General features: G+C 42.9%; 1 protein-coding gene across 2 annotated transcripts in view; it reads right to left on the bottom strand.

The window, feature by feature from the left end:
* The window catches only part of BRPF1 (bromodomain and PHD finger containing 1), a 215,638-nt gene that overhangs the window by 188,736 nt on the left and 9,643 nt on the right, over positions 1–17,259 (bottom strand). For both annotated transcript variants that reach the window (XM_069206142.1, XM_069206141.1), the window contains exons 2-3: positions 15,506–16,111; positions 11,701–12,660 (exon numbers count right to left, since the gene is read on the bottom strand). In XM_069206142.1, the coding sequence (XP_069062243.1) occupies positions 11,701–12,660; positions 15,506–16,101 (1,556 nt within the window). In that variant the 5' untranslated portion in view covers positions 16,102–16,111. The remainder of the gene's footprint in view (positions 1–11,700; positions 12,661–15,505; positions 16,112–17,259) is intronic.

Genomic DNA, 17,259 nt, shown 5'->3' with positions numbered 1-17,259 from the left:
TGACTTTTAGAAATCCTCCATCTTGCAGATGGAGGATTCCCCCAATAGGGTTAGGATTGTGACCCCCTCCCCTTGGGAGGAGGCACAAAGAGGGTGTACCCACCCTCAGGGCTAGTAGCCATTGGCTACTAACCCCCCAGACCTAAACACGCCCTTAAATTTAGTATTTAAGGGCTACCCTGAACCCTAGAAAATTAGATTCCTGCAACTACAAGAAGAAGGACTGCCTAGCTGAAAACCCCTGCAGAGGAAGACCAGAAGACAACAACTGCCTTGGCTCCAGAAACTCACCGGCCTGTCTCCTGCCTTCCAAAGAACTCTGCTCCAGCGACGCCTTCCAAGGGACCAGCGACCTCTGAATCCTCTGAGGACTGCCCTGCTTCGAAAAAGACAAAGAAACTCCCGAGGACAGCGGACCTGCTCCAAAAAGACTGCAACTTTGTTTCCAGAAGCAGATTTAAAGAACCCTGCAAGAAGCGTGAGACTTGCAACACTGCACCCGGCGACCCCGACTCGGCTGGTGGAGAACCAACACCTCAGGGAGGACCCCCGGACTACTCTACGACTGTGAGTACCAAAACCTGTCCCCCCTGAGCCCCCACAGCGCCGCCTGCAGAGGGTATCCCGAGGCTTCCCCTGACCGCGACTCTCTGAAACCTAAGTCCTGACGCCTGGAAAAGACCCTGCACCCGCAGCCCCCAGGACCTGAAGGACCGGACTTTCACTGGAGAAGTGACCCCCAGGAGTCCCTCTCCCTTGCCCAAGTGGAGGTTTCCCCGAGGAAGCCCCCCCTTGCCTGCCTGCAGCGCTGAAGAGATCCGTTGATCTCTCATAGACTAACATTGAAAACCTGACGCTTGTTTCTACACTGCACCCGGCCGCCCCCGCGCTGCTGAGGGTGAAATTTCTGTGTGGGCTTGTGTCCCCCCCGGTGCCCTACAAAACTCCCCTGGTCTGCCCTCCGAAGACGCGGGTACTTACCTGCAAGCAGACCGGAACCGGGGCACCACCTTCTCTCCATTCTAGCCTATGCGTTTTGGGCACCACTTTGAACTCTGCACCTGACCGGCCCTGAGCTGCTGGTGTGGTAACTTTGGGGTTGCTCTGAACCCCCAACGGTGGGCTACCTTGGACCAAGAACTGAACCCTGTAAGTGTCTTACTTACCTGGTAAAACTAACAAAAACTTACCTCCCCCAGGAACTGTGAAAATTGCACTGTGTCCACTTTTAAAGTAGCTATTTGTGAATAACTTGAAAAGTATACATGCAATTGAAATGATTCAAAGTTCCTAATGTACTTACCTGCAATACCTTTCAAACAAGATATTACATGTTAAATTTGAACCTGTGGTTCTTAAAATAAACTAAGAAAATATATTTTTCTATAACAAAACCTATTGGCTGGATTTGTCTCTGAGTGTGTGTACCTCATTTATTGTCTATGTGTATGTACAACAAATGCTTAACACTACTCCTTGGATAAGCCTACTGCTCGACCACACTACCACAAAATAGAGCATTAGTATTATCTCTTTTTACCACTATTTTACCTCTAAGGGGAACCCTTGGACTCTGTGCATGCTATTCCTTACTTTGAAATAGCACATACAGAGCCAACTTCCTACAGCATCAAAACAATTGAAGCGGAAATCGGCAAGACAGTCAAGAAATCCAACACATTTCTAAAAATAGACCATATTTTTTACACACTACAATGAAAAATATCCACCAGAGTGCTTCTGAGATACAGAATTGACAAAGTATAGTAAGTCAAACCATTTCACTCAACCATGAACAAGCACTGGAAAATTCAATTAATTTGACACAGAAATCATTTTGCTAACAAATTGCGGTAGTTGTATTGGTGTCAATTAGATCCACTTCAAGCAACCAACTCCAGTAGGGTGCCAGCCAGGAGGACCAGTGGGGTCCTCAGAAGCAGTTACCTCCGCAGATGACGCATGCCTCCTTCAGTTCCATGCACTTTATACCCATTGCAATGGATTCCTTTGGAAGTGGTCTTGATGCAAGGGATGAAGGATGCTGAAGATGGTCAATGATGCTGTGAAGGCAAAGCAGGGGTCTTCCTGTGGCTACTCCTCGGTCCACGAAAATGGGAGTGGGGTGAATCTGGTCACAGGGCCTGCGTCCCTCATGGTACAGGTAGAAGTCCAGTCTCTAATGGGCTGCGGCCATGTCCAAATACTTACCGGGGCAATAATACTGCTTCTGGGTGACCGAGCTGCACTTAGACGACTTTCCCTGGCCCTGTGAACTTGAGTGCACCTATAAATGTAGGGTCCTGGTCTCTGGTGCTGCACAGCGAGGGCTTGAAAATTCCGGACTACCAACTTGCTCCAGCAAGCTTCTTACCTGCTGTAGCCCTGTGCTGTGAAAAAGAGGTCAGCCAGCTGACCCTTGGAGTCTCTTGGCTCGACCTCTCAACGAGCACAGCAGTTCCTCTTCTTTGCTAGCCATCAGTTTCAGCAGGTGAAGTCCACGGTGGTGCAGCCTCTCCTTGCTCGTTCCACAGTGCAGGAGGGTAGTCCATCAGTCCTTCTTCAGGTCCAGTTGAGATCAGAGTTTTGGGTGCCAGGGGGTGCTCTATTTATGCTCACAAAATGCCCACAGGGTAGGATCTGGTTGATAGCCCATGGGCTAGCCAGTACCCGTTCCCTCCCTCTTGAGTACCCTTTCCTGGTAAGTTTGGTATCTGGCTATCCCAAGTTGCACAATTCTGCCCATTCCCAACATGGCAGAACTCCTCTTTTGGCGTCCAGAGCTCCTTAGCCCACCCCAGAGGAATGGCAACCGGGGGGAATCACTCTGCTGAAAAAACGGTTTGACAACAGGTTATACCCCTCCTTCCCGGGTGTCAGCTAGTCTTCCTAAACAACGGGTCTCCCCATTTGCTCTTTAAAGGGGGCTTCAGCTTTGAAGCATGCCTTTGGGCTAACACCCACATGGCAACACCTCTCTCCAGTGCAGGCACATATTGTCTCTTTTCCTGGGAGTCCTAGGGAGACGTGCTATCTAGGGTTTAAGCTCCTTCTTTAACTGTTAAGGGCACAGGAGGTTAAAGGCAACAAAGTGTCACTTTGTAAAAATTGCACACTGTAACTTGCTACATTAATTTCAAGAATCAAGTTGGGCTTGATGTAACAAGTTGTTTGATACCTTGGTGCACCAACATTGGTAACGCCGTTCAGGAGTTAATAAAGCTGAGGCAGTCAGCGTGTAACCCCGTACTCGCCAACGGGGCGACCAAGTCTTTACATAGAAAAAACAACAGTTTCAAGTTTTTACTGCCAAACACATAAAATACATGTTCTGCCCATGAACTAAGCTTCACCCTGCCTTAGGGCTCGGCGGGTCTGCCACAGGGGTGGACTTATACATGTTTGAGGACACAAAGTCGGGATACCAGTTCAAAACTTCCAGTCTGCAATGGCGGACTGGGATACTTGCTTTACCTTTGTCACACCCAGGGTGGCACGACCAGTGCTCCAATCCTTTGGATGACTCTCTAACTTACAGGCCATGGCCTTTCAAGTAACTTAGTCTAAGCCAACTGGGTATAGCCAATGTAACATACACGTTGGGATCAGGGCACTGGCACAGAGCTCTGGTTAGCAGGCCTGAGTGCACTCTTAGAAAGTCGAAAAACTAGCAGCATCAGTCAAATAAGCACGAGGGTGATCATACAAAAGGAGGTATTTTCTTCCACTCACTCATTTATTTATTTATTCATTCACTTGAATCACTCGCCCATTCAGTAACTTACTCAAACATCGTGCTGCTGCTTAATTGTCCACTCAGTCCCCTATTGAATGGCACTGAGTCCCAGAGTCATCTAATCACTTTCACTTGTTAATTACTTAGTCATGCAATCTCTCCTCACTAACTCATACCCACATTTCTCCCACTGAGAACATTTCTGCAAAAGCTTTCAAACATACTACAAGAAAATGTGACTGAGCCCAAAATAGGACACAAATGGATGGGGACTTTAAGCAAAATCGAAAATAAGCCACAGCACTGCTGCAAGAAACTATACACAATACCAGAACCTTCGTTTAACATCAGTGATACCACCAATTAAGTCATGCCATACAAAGCACAGTAATGGGACACAAATTAAAGTCTTTTGAGGCGTCTCAAAGTGTGTCTCTTAAGATCACTAGTGACCCAGATCCTGAATCATGGGTGAGTTAGGTGTAGCATCAAAGAGAGCATTTGACAAAAGTAAGGGCTTTATGGTTTCAGGCATTTTCAGATGTCCTCACCCACCCGTCAAGGTGATGAGACAGGGGTAGGATGAATATCACATATTTCCAGAAATAAATTCTCTAGGGTCATATGTAGATCTTCAGGTAAGTATTTATTCCAAGAACCCACGCCAGCATCGACAACCATCCGGGACGAGAGGCTGAAGGCAACTGCCTACAGCGAAAAGACATCTCGAATGTTGCCGACGCTGTCACGGCACGTGAAACATGTTTAAAAAAAAAAATCCGACCATGATCAAGTACTTAACGTTATGTTGTAAACAAACAATCTACAAACAGCATATTACATCACCTTCCCTCCATACAATATTTGAGGAAAACTAGTTTAGCAAATAATCACCAAATATAGAAGGTAATTTAATGGTGCGATTAGAACACGTACGTATAACATCACACCTCCCTCCAATTGAATTTTCATTCTGACTGAAAACATCAGTTGAAACTTCTCCTATTCTATTTTTCCCATAATCTGATGAAGCCTCTGGAGGAGCGAACAAAGCAATTTGCTCATCAGATTGATCACTAGAGCCAATAGAAATGTTAGTAGAAATCGTATTGTCTGCAATAGATTGACAATCTCGGTCAGAATATACTCTCTTCAAAATTTCAGTTTGCTCTGTAGAGAGCGGTACCACAATATTCCTATTCCACCATCCCTTTCCCTCCAACAACAGTGAATTCTTGTTCCCTTTAATAACTTTAACAGGCATGGAAAACTTGGATTCCCCTTTCAAAACCCCTTGCGGTTTTTTAATCAAGACATGGTTTTGAACATTAACTTTACACTCTTTCACTCTATTTCTAATGTCATATTTTTTTCTGCATCAATTGTTTGTTTGACACTGTGTTCTTTAATTTGGTCAAATTAAAAATTTCCATTCCTTTCTCCTTAAATTTACTGTTTTGCATGAGCCAAGTAACATAAAAGGAATCAACTCAGTAGTAAAACGGGGAGTAGTGTGGTATGCCCACATTTTCTCTTAAAGGAACAGAGCAACATCCACATTGGTAGCTACAGCAGTCTGAATACCCTCCTTCAAAATGCAGTTCGCCCTTCCCACCAGGCCATTGGACGCAGGACTGTACAATGCCACTTGCAAATGTTTAATGCCATATTTTCTCATAAAATCCCCCATTTTTTGTGAAGTGAAGTGAAATGTACACCATTATCAGTAATGATTGAAGCTGGTGAACCTTCCAAATAAAAGAGTTTTTCAGGAAATGCAATTACAGACTTCGAATTGGCAAATTCAACAAATAAACAGTAAATCCATTTTGAAAAATAATCTATTACAACAATTAGAAATCTCATCTCTTTTGACAAAATATAGAATGGACCTGAAAAATCAATAGCTATATTATCCCAGGCCTTAGCAGGAAAAGGAACAGGACATAAAGGTTTAATTGTATTTTTCCAGTGTTTATCGGAAACCACAATCACAATCACAATGTGAGCAATTATCCACAAAGTAAGAAACCTGTTTGTCTAGATGAGGCCACTAATACACTTCTTTAAATTTTTTGACAGTAGCTGAAATCCCTAAATGCCCTTCATGAGCAATCCTCACAATTTTGTCTCGTAAGCCATCTGGTGGAACTAACAAATTACCTCTCATGCAAATATTATTTTCAAATGATAATTCACAGGCTACCTGCCTATAAGTTCTCATCTCACTACTTAGAGTCTTCTCTGAAGGCCAACCACTGTTGATAAATTGGAAAACCTGAGATAGGATTTTATCTTCTGTCATAGCTGTCTTCCTTTCATTCATCGAACTGTCACAAGCTGAAATGGCATCAACCAAATCAACTACACATTCATTATCTTGCTTCTCTGTTTCATCACAAGAACACTGTAGTGGCATAAAGGACAAACAATCAGACCAAGTGTTCTTTCCTCCTTGTATGTACTTTACTCTTAAATCATACTCCTGTAACTTAGACACTGGCCGAACCAGGCGAGCAGAAGCCTTTCCCAACCCATTTCCACTGAGTAGATACACTAATGGCTTGTGGTTGGTATATATGTCACAGCTATTACCCCATATATAAGTCTTATATTTTTCTAAAGCTCACACACAAGCCAAAGCCTCCCTCTCAATGGTACTGTAGTCGCTCTCCGCTTCTGAAAATGTCCTAGATGCTAATGCTATGGTATTTTATTGCCCACTGACCAACTGCCCCAAAACAGCACCTAAACCTTTCCGACTGGCATCCAGAGCAATAAAGGATTCGAGCAGATAAAACTAATTCCTTAACCTTCTGAAAAGTACAATCAATTTGGTCAGTCCAAAGAAACCTTTGACCTTTCTTAAGTAAGAACCTTAAAGGTTGAACCATTAAGGCACAACCTGGCACAAAACGTGCATAGCACTCGCACAGTCCCAAAAATGAACGTAATGCATCTTTATCAGCAGGAGGAGGAGCATTTTTGATAACTTCTAAATTGCAAAGTTTAGGTTTTATATTGTCACCAGATATGATGTGACCTAAATACTCAACCTGTTCAACCATAAGCTTACACTTCTCCATTTTAACTTTTATACCATAGGATTGCAGAATGTCAAAAACTTTCTTCAAAAGTATAACATCTTGAAAAGCCACAATGTTCCTCATACTACCGAACAATATGTCCATCATTTTTTGAAAGACACTGGCAGCAGAGGCCAACCCAAATGGAAGTCTACAATATTTAAATGCACCAAAAGGAGTGACAAATGTGGTAAGCACCTAAGATTCTTCACTCAAAGGAATCTGAGGAAATGCTGAGTGAAGATCTATAGCTGAAAAAACCTTAGAGTTGCCCACACCTGTGATCATCTCTTGGATGTGGGGAAGTGGATGACAGCCAAATAATATGTTTTTATTAAGTGATCTTAAGTCCATACACAATCTAAGATTGCTAGATCTTTCCTTTGTGAGAACAATGGGCAAAATCCACTCAGATGAGTCCGCAGGGCTGATTATCCCCTCAGAACTAGCTTGTGCAATAATTCTTTCAAATTCTGTCCGATACTCAAAGGAACTGTTCTAACCTTGTGAACTATAGGTAAGAATCCTTTCTTGAGTTTAATATACAGTTTGAAACCTTGAACATTTCCAACTTTATCCAAAAATACTTTGGGAAATTGAGTTTTCAGCTCTTCCAATACTGACTCGGGAGACAATACCGACAGAACTGAAATGGCATCATTCGGCACATCCCCTAACACGATTGGTATGTCATGACCAGACCGTGTCTTTCAGGTTTACTGCTACATACACCTTTGTGAGTACTTGTCTGCCCACAATTCCTAATTCTGTCCAGAAACAGCCTAGTAAATCTATGTCCTGATCACCAAACGCTTTGGGGTTTATATCAGGATTTTCCAAAACAATAAATTCGGACCATAAAGAAGAAAAAGTGCTATCTGCTGAAATCGTTACTCGAGCTCCAGAATCTGCCATGCCAATTACTTGTTTCCCATCTATTAGAGTTTTACATATGGGTCCCTTGACGCATCCCACCTTTGTCTCTAGAGTAGAATGATTGGGTTTGTCCACTGTCAGAATTACATTAGACAGTCTGTTGGTACACTCTTGGACATCCTCCTCCGAATCCTTAGTATATACATTGCTAATCCGTACTCTAGACAAATTGTTGGTTGAACCAGGATTGAACTTGCTGCTTCTGCACACTTTTTGAAAGTGTCCTGTTTTAGGACACTTCATGCACCTTTTACCTATGGCTGGGCACGATGAACTATTCCCAATGTGATTCGCACATCTGAAACAAACAGACGTGCTTTGCCCATGATTTTTTAAATATTTTAATGATTTATCACTAATAGCGCAAATCGCATTCTGCTCTGTTACATAGCTGACCGCTAAGTGGGAGCTATGATTAAACAAAACTTTAAACAGTCAATGGACCTTTCAATGCTTTTAGTAATATCGACTGTCTCTGCTAACGTTGGGTTGCGACAAGCCAGGAGCCGTTGCTGTATTTTTTTTTTTTAAACAATAAAACACAAATTAATCCAGTGAGTATATATATATATATATTGCTACCAAAATCACATTTAGCTGCTAATACTCACAGCATAGCAACGTATTCTTCAACAGATTCTTCAGCAGACTGCTTGCAAATGGCAAAATTAAACCTTTCCAACAACACACTGGATTCATCTGAGTACTGCATTATCATTCTTTCTTTTCCCTCCTCATACACATTCCACTCAGATTCTTCAGTGTGAGGCGCAGAAGAAAGTGGCAAATTAACAAAACAAAAAAACAAAAAATTGCTGTCCTGCAACACCTAAGTGGTTAAACAACAGGGCAAATCTCCTAACTGGCGAGAAATTATTGGCATTGATTGCTGTAAGGTAATTCTCGAAAATTCTTAACCACTCAGACCACTTTAAATCAGGCTTTCCACCCTTCTGCAAAAAGGGTGGAGGTTGGACAACTCCTTGGGATGACGCCATTGTGGCTAAACAGACTTAAATTGTATGACCAATGAATGCCAGTTTTCAACTAAGCTATTTCAGCATAAAAACCCCACAAAAGTTACTTAAATTAACACTTCTCCCAAAAATCTAAACAACGTGTGAAAGTAACTGAATGTCAATAATTTGAGGATAAAGTTGCTCTCTGACAAATGTCCACAAGCGTCATAACGCTGTCCCTATCAAACAATGAATCCACTAGACCGTCTTCTCATGAAGAAATAACCTAGCAAAGTTTTTTTCCCCCCCAGCGAAGAATAGCAGTTTTCTTTTCTTCACAACCGGCTTGAAGAAACAAACAGGAAGCACGTTGATACAAGATAAGTAGCATCTGGATAATTAGGCAAACAGCGTGTAAACGCTGCGCATACTGTCCGAAGAGCTACTGCGTCGACAGGTTTGGAAAGCGTGCTCCGGTATCCTGGCGTTGCGCGCGTCACTGGGTACCCTAGCAACAAGACGCACTCCTAATGTGACAGCCAGGTAACCGGCACTCACACGTCAAAAGGGTATCCGGACAACAAATCGCACTACTCACGCATCAACGGGGTATCCGGGCAACAAATCGCACTCCTCGCGCGACAGCCAGACAACCTGCAAGGAGAATGTCCAAAAATCCCCCTTTCTTTATACATGACCTTACTACAAACGGAACAAGCAGCAAGTGCCCAAATCTTGAACTCCCGGGATGTAATGTCGAGGTTGGTGAGTCCTCTCAACTAGTCTTCTCCGTCTGGCAAAGAACAACAGCACCCCACTCCTGGTACCATAAAATGTAGGATGGAGATCACGTATTTCCAGAAATAAATTCTCCAGGGTTTTATATTTAGTCCAGGAACGAACCCACAACAGCATCGACAACCATCCGGGACGAGAGGCTGAAGGCAACTGCCTACAGCGAAAAGACTCTCGAACCGTGAATGCTGCGAACGCTGTCACGGCACGAGAAACATGTTTAAACAATCACAACAAGGTCAAGTACTTAACGTTATGCGGTAAACAAACACTCTACAAACAGCATATTACAACAGGTTAAGACTAGAACAAATTACACTTGTCCATTATACCATTAATTAGTCACCACCAATGGTCAATCAATCAATCAGGGATTTATAGAGCGCACTACTCACCCGGTAAGGTGAGTAGTGGTCAAAGAAGATCTTGTGAGAATTCTGGGCTTAAGGTTGGGCAGAAGGCTTAGGGTGCATCTTCAGTTCAGAGCAGCACATTTCATTTAGAGGATGGAAGAAACAAGCAGGGATGGAAACTCTGCTCTCCTTTATGGTAGCTGTGATAATAATGAATTGTTTATGGCTATTATTCCTATAATTTCATGTTTATTGTAAATTAAGTGTAATTTCTTTTGTGTCGTACACTGTATTCTGTATTTTATGGTTGTATTAATCGAAACAAGTCTTTCTAAACTGAAGCCATCAGTGATTTCATATGATGTCTGTGAGGCTATCTGTATCAGAGTTGAGGTGCGACTGCAGAGGGTGCAGTTATGCTTGCTTACCTCACTATTAACTGACAAATTTCAGTGTTTTTTTTAATCTTCAACATAATGTCACTTCAAACTGATTTAATGAAGTATGTATGTTTTATATGCAGTTTTGTTTGTGTTCTTAGTAGGTAACCATAATTTGTTTTACATTTTTTCCTGTCAATAAACAAAAACTATGCAGCAGAAAAAAACAAAAAAGGTATCCCCCCAAAAAAAAATTAGTCCACAGGCCTAGCAGCTGGATCTCAAATAATATTCTATGTAAGTACAAAGACTCGCAGCACATCTCAACGAAAGATAAAATACCAATATCTAATAGGAAGAACATATTAAAGGTTAGGTCCAAGTCAATCTCTGTTACCTAATCTGTACCAATCATGTTTCACAAAGTGTTGTGACCAAACAGAATCTATAATGCAAGCCACAATGGGTGAACTGAAAAAGCTCACCGACAGTGAGGAATCCCATTACATCCTAACACAAGGATGAAACCATAAATGCCCACAGCTGCCTCTGTTCACCTTGTGTACGAAGTCAGAAAAGTAACACAGATTGAAATCTCAGGATATGCTAAAGGAATACACTGCAGAATGTTACACCAGAACCCAAAGTGAATACAATACTCTGGGTATTCATCGGAACCTACCGTTATTTTGTTGCAGACCACAATATTTTTAAACTTAACTTCTTTTTGCTGGCTACACTGCTCTACATTGCAAATGAACTGCTGAATTCAGAATAAACCCAATGGCATTGCTTGCCTCTTCAGTCCCGAGATGTTCCTTCTACTTTCCTATAGCCCTCTTTCTTATTTCAGCTTCTTTTAATTTAGGAAATTTAAGAACTGTGGTTTAAAACCAGACATTTAATGGAGGGTGAATTAAATCTGGGGGAATTAGAAAGGTCTATAAGGCATAAATTCAAAAGGCCAGGGGGGGACACAGAATCCCAGGTCTTTGCTAAGTTAAACAGTCCATGAGAGCCACCATGGAATGGCAGAACAAACCCAAGTGATACACTCTGAAGTGGCACCACAGTTGTTAGATGCAAAATGACCCCCGAATTATGTTTTGCAGCAGATATTAGGGGGGTGAAGTTATAGTAAATCCATTGCCACGTTTGCATTCTCATATAGATGTTCATCACTGTTTTACGGTGCTGCAATGCAGCATTACTCTCAATCTGCAGAGTAGCAAAAATGTCTTAGCCAAAGCATTAAACTTTTTAAAAACAAATACTAGAGTCTTGTAAGAGAGGATAGGTGTTTTAGGGTAGATAGGAGTGGTGGCACTAGCTACTCTCTTCCAAGCACTAGGCAAACGTGATTGAACTTGAACTACAATTTACTGCTCTTCGCACTTCAATCCACACACCGTAACAGACTTCTGAAAGATCTGAGTAACAAAGAGCAAGGAGTACCTGTGTGGTGGGATGCAGGGCACCGAGACAACAGGAGCAGCCGCACGCTTTTCAGCTAGGATTTTTCTTGCTTTTTTCATTTTTATCCTCGACTTTGCTTTTGCTTTCTTGACTTTTTCTGAGCTCCAGCTTTTGCCATCTTCCTCGTCCTCGTCATCCTCTTCCTCCTCTTCGCTGTGTGAGATGTCAGGAAGCTTACGAACGGATCCAGGAGGTGTATGAATGTCACAGTAGGCAGTTTTACGCACGCTGAAGGAAGTGCCATTGGCCCCGGTCTCACGCACAGGCTCCATGTTCATGTAGAGACCGGCTTGCTGCGCGCATGTGACGTGGAAGGCAGTGTAACAGTTTGCTTTGTGGCACTGAATGCAGGCCCCCGAACCGCGTTGTTTACAAATGTAACAGGTCAGCTTCCACCTGGCAGGTGGGATATGTTCGATACTATCAATGGGTTCCAGAAACACAGTGTTGGCAAAACAAACCTCCGGAATCCAGAGGGCACAGACTACATGCGCCCAGCGCCCATCGTCTGTCTGTTTGAAAGCACCACCCTTGTTTGGGCACAAGGCACAGTCCACTGCCCTGGAAGGGGACTGGAGGCATCTCCTGCAGAGCCACTGTCCTTCTGGGATGTAGGGCACACCGTAACACTCCTGGTGCACAGCCAGGTTACACATGTCACAGAAGAGAATGACGTTGCTATTTTGGCATTCCCCGTCGTTGCAGATACAACAAACTGCATCTTCGTCAATGAGGGAATTTGGATCCCCCTTATTATGGCTTTCAAAGTAGGATTCCTTCTCCAATCTATCCATCAGGTACTCGAATACCTCCTGGGCGATGGGGGTCACCCCTTCGGTCTTCCTTCTGTCATTCATAACGTCCAGCCATATGTAGTCCTCCTCGTCCATGTCGTACTCCACATCCTCATCAAGTTCCTCTGCAGACTTCTCAATGTATCTAAGAAGCAAGAACATGAGTGATCACATATAAACATTGGTTCAGGAGAAGGCGTTGCACAGTACATTTCTGCCCTATTCTTCACAACACAAGGGAAGCACAAGATACAACAAAATATGGATTTCTCTCTCCTTCAACAGCTCTTTAAAACCTCATTCTAGCCAACGATTAAATTGTGGGTCTCCCTACCATGAACCACTTCTGTTCCAACAGCACTTCAAACTAGAGAGAAAAAAACATTTAAGATGGGAACCATTAATTTTCTCTTTAGCACAGGGGTTGCCCATTCAGGGTATGAAACTTGCTTGTGATGTGTGATCACTGTGTACCAAGAAAATGATAAAATGCACTACATAAAAAATGTGAGTGTAAACTTTCTGCTCTTATTAGAAGAAAAGAAATTGCCTGGGATGCAAGAGTGGCTTGTGCACAAAATTTTCAGTCTTAGGAAGTGCACAAGAGGGACATCTGGTGTCAGAAAAGACAGACTTTACTTAATTGTACTGTTTAATTTACTCCTCAGTATGTGTATATGGGAGGAATAGATACTACAGTGGGGGCATGAAGGTACCAAGTCTACAAGATAATTTTAAGCCTTGTGCCTCTGTTTAAACCAAATGAAAATAACATATCGATATAATCAAAGTTTGTTTCAGCATTTCTTGAACGAAAATTGAGAATAATGATGATCCTAAGTCACTGAAAAGGTATTTAAGCAATATAAGGCCATGACTGTCATGGCTGATTCAGAAGACATTTTAGGTCTTGCAGGAGTCGCAAATACCTTCACTTGGCGCCTTAAAATGCTGTGCAAGGCAATATCACTTGCAAACGGTGTTTAATAAAGAACTTCTAGCCGAGCTCTTAGAAAGTGCAAGCAATAAAGACCATGGTGTTAACATTCGCCTGAAAATGCTAAAGAAATTAAATAAATCAGGGAATGGGAAAGGGTGAAAGGAAAAATAAAACAGTTCCAAAAGTAATCTATTGTGCAGGATGAGACTTCAAAGCATTAGACCGATAGATCTCAACTTGGGCTTATTAGATCCATCAGCAAACAGCTTCTCAGTAGCTTTAATGGGTGTAGTTCAAAGTGAGAAGTCGGAGCTAAAACAGACTTTTTTTTTCTTCCAAAATGTTCCTATTTGTAGATGTTAAAACGTAGGGGAAAGAGGTGACCGACATACAAGGAAATCTCTCCATAATAAGTTCTATCTTTTCAAAAATTAAGTCATAACAATTTTAAAGAAAGCCCTCCATTACAATGTTGAGACGGAAGGATGCAAACATGTACTAACAAATAACTACTAGCCCGCTCCACATTTTGATCATTTCCCTTAGCCCAGCCTAGAAAATAATGCAAATCCACAGCTCCTAAACTGACAACTTGGAAGACAATGTTGCCGCGTTTGTCATGAATGCAGAATATCACCATCCCCCTGATTCATTCAAACACTCTGGTTGAAAGAGAGTCGCTACTTTGGCAAATATATCTTTAATAATTTAGGAGAGATGTTTTCTCTGAAATGGAGGTGGTGAGATGCGGAGAAAATCAAGTTATGACATGGTTCAATACACTTACAAAATTGCCAGTCTCCAAAAGTTATAAATTTAGATCACAAACCATTATTCTTACCATATGCTGTATCTTTTGTCATGGCCAGGGGTACATAACTGGGTGGAAGCAGTGCTATCCACATAGACCCTGCTTCACTAGCAACATAAACCATTACCTGTGGCATACTTTGCAGATTCTAGCAAAAAATATTTCTAGCTCAATTTGGTTACAAGTTTTAATACTGACACACACTTGCTTCAATGCAGCACCCGACACTTCACAGAAGTAACCTGGTCACCTGCTGTTGATTGCAGTAATTGGACATTTAAAGAGGTGACAATATTGCCCGGCTAGTGTACATATTCCCATTTGAAGTACTTTGAATGTGGGTGTTGGGCTTGAGTCTGTAGCAGGGAACACAAAACTTAATAATTACATGCAATTTAGATACATGGATAGAATGATTCTGTTCCAGTAATTTCTCTATCATTACTAACCCAATATCATGTTCACGTCACAGGGTTCCCAAAGGTGTACCAATTCACCTAGGCACCCGAGCCCAAGAACAACCTAAACATCGAATGCTGCATCTCTTTTTAAGGTCCTTCGTGTTGAATTCTAAGGTGACCCCCAGCAAGACACAAAACAAAAATTAAATCTTCTACACTGTTATACAAAGTTGTTTTTAATGGAAAGTGGGAAAACATACTTTGCAGTTCCTCAAGGCAAACCTTAGGCAACGCTGCAGTCCAACTCATGCCCAATTATAGGGGCCTGGCCATGACCCTCGAAAAGGCTTTACTTCGATGCATTTCAAAGCAATGTGACCTCTTGCTCTCTTATGCATTCTCCCCACACTCTTAATGTTCCCTACGTCTCAGCTAGTAAGGGAGGTCACTGTATGGATAAAATGTTGAGAGTGTTTGTGCTTGGATGAGTGGACAGTTGGAGTGAGAAGGGCTGAGCGGCAGGATGCTGCTGCTGGTGGGACTTTATCTGTAACCTACAACTAAGCTAATAATCCTACATCATGTATAACCCAGGAGTATCCATCTTTGACTGCAACACAAAGTTCATATTAGCCAAGGATAAAAAGATATACCTCAATGCCCACAACAAAAGAATGCACCTCAGTTATCCTCTACAAATCCTAAATGTGCTTTATGCAGTGTATAAAACCATGAATAATTCCACTTAAAATCCATGGTGGCACCACATATTTTCTACACACTGCTTAAATAATAATAATTAAAAAAACAGATTGAAAGCCGACCAGCATCTGATTACCTGTAGTAGGACGAGGGCCGCGCAGGGGCATCAGGTGTGTCCTGGTCCAGCACCCGGTACACCACCTCGGGCAGCTTTGGGGTGGTGCCACCGGAGGTGCTGTGATGGTGGTGATTTGAATCCTTGCGCTTCTCCTTGCTTTTGTGCTTTCCCATTTTTGGAGTGGTGCCAGATATTTCATCATTCTCCTTGTTGCTGCCATTCTCAGGAACCTCTTCGGGAACCTCCTCATCCTCTGACACAACGTCCAGGTTATCAAATATACTTATGCGATGGACTCGCCCATGCAGGTCCACCTCCACAAGCCGCTGAGCCTGGGCATACGTCATCCCCTCACGGACAGGAGACCGTGAAACCTCTGAATGAGTCGGCGAGGGGTGATTGGCGGATCGTTGCTGCCGCCCCTTTTTCTTGGGTTTGCGGATCGGAGTCTGCTGGAGTGGCGGCGGGTTGTCATGATCATAGTGGTAGAGGTGGTACTCAATCCCACTGTAGCTCTTGTAGATCCGACGGCAGGTATCCACCGGGCACTCATAAGGAGGCTTTGTAGCCCTCAAGTTGTGGCAAAATGTCTTCACATCAAAGTCCACACCCATCCTGTTACATCTGAAAAAAGAATGCAAACCAGTTTAAGCTGAGGCTTAATGTGGGTAGATGTCATTTAATAAACACTGATTCTCAACCAGCAATAAAAGAAAACCTGGATTTCCTTGTAAAACTGGACAGACATTCACTCAAATCATCATATAAAGAACAACATCAGATCTCTTATCCACTAAAAAGCCTTAGTAAGGTGAGGAGACAATAAAGCAAAATTGGCCGATGGAGTGCTAATTTTTTAGGGGATGTCTGGTACAAGTCACTGGACAGAATACTAAAGTTGTGAGGCCCAGAGAGAAGAAATTGGTGGGAAGTGGCATGAAGCATCTGGCAGCTTGTGGTAAGGTTGACACTTTTCATGACTTATGAGAATGCTGGGGTTCAAGGGCTGGCTGAAATCAAAGAGCACAGCAAAGATGCAGACAATACACTTGGAAAGGAAGTTATGGAGAAGGGATTGAAGCAAGGTAAGAGTTCATAAGAGAAAGATGGCTCCATGACTACATTGTCTTGCAGTTAGGGAGCAAGCCAGCAGCTGTCAATACAGATCTGTGTACCTCAAGTATTCATTAGTGATGTCTGATGAAGGCAGACCTTCCTGTTTGCTTCCCAATCAGGTTAATAGCAGCACGTTATCCACATAATTTGGTGTTCAAGAATGCAAGGACAGAGGACTGCGGCCAGAGGTCACATACCAATTTTGACCAGGTAGGGGAGACAAGGCAAATTCCACCTCTACTTAAAACTAGTAAATGTGAGATACAATACAACAGTTCTATTCTGTAAAATCATTCAATTAACTCGAGGAAGCAAGACAAAAAGCATCGGTCTATTAGGTCAAAATAACCCATACTACAAGACTGGGTTGTCCGGCTCCTCAGGCCAAGGTGGCATCCTGGAGCTCGGCACAGTTCCCACTCTAGGATAGGAACTGCTGGTACAAGCAGAAGAGTTTCGTGCATTAGAGACCCAAAGAAGCTGGAACATGTGGGGTGACGGAAGATCCTTTATCGATACCCTCCAACCACAGCAGCCAGCCTCCCATCTCCTCTGCCCGAACAATGCAGATGGCTCTGTGAGACTGCAAGTGCAGCTGAGGCACCCGGTGCCTTGTGACGTGACATCAGCCTGGAGGGCACCTGCTTAGAGTGGAC

This window comes from Pleurodeles waltl, chromosome 9, assembly GCF_031143425.1.
Source record: "Pleurodeles waltl isolate 20211129_DDA chromosome 9, aPleWal1.hap1.20221129, whole genome shotgun sequence".
In the NCBI taxonomy this organism is placed as follows: Eukaryota; Metazoa; Chordata; class Amphibia; order Caudata; family Salamandridae; genus Pleurodeles; species Pleurodeles waltl.
The sequence above is the reverse complement of the archived record's forward strand: the minus strand, read 5'-3'. Positions and strand labels throughout refer to the sequence as shown.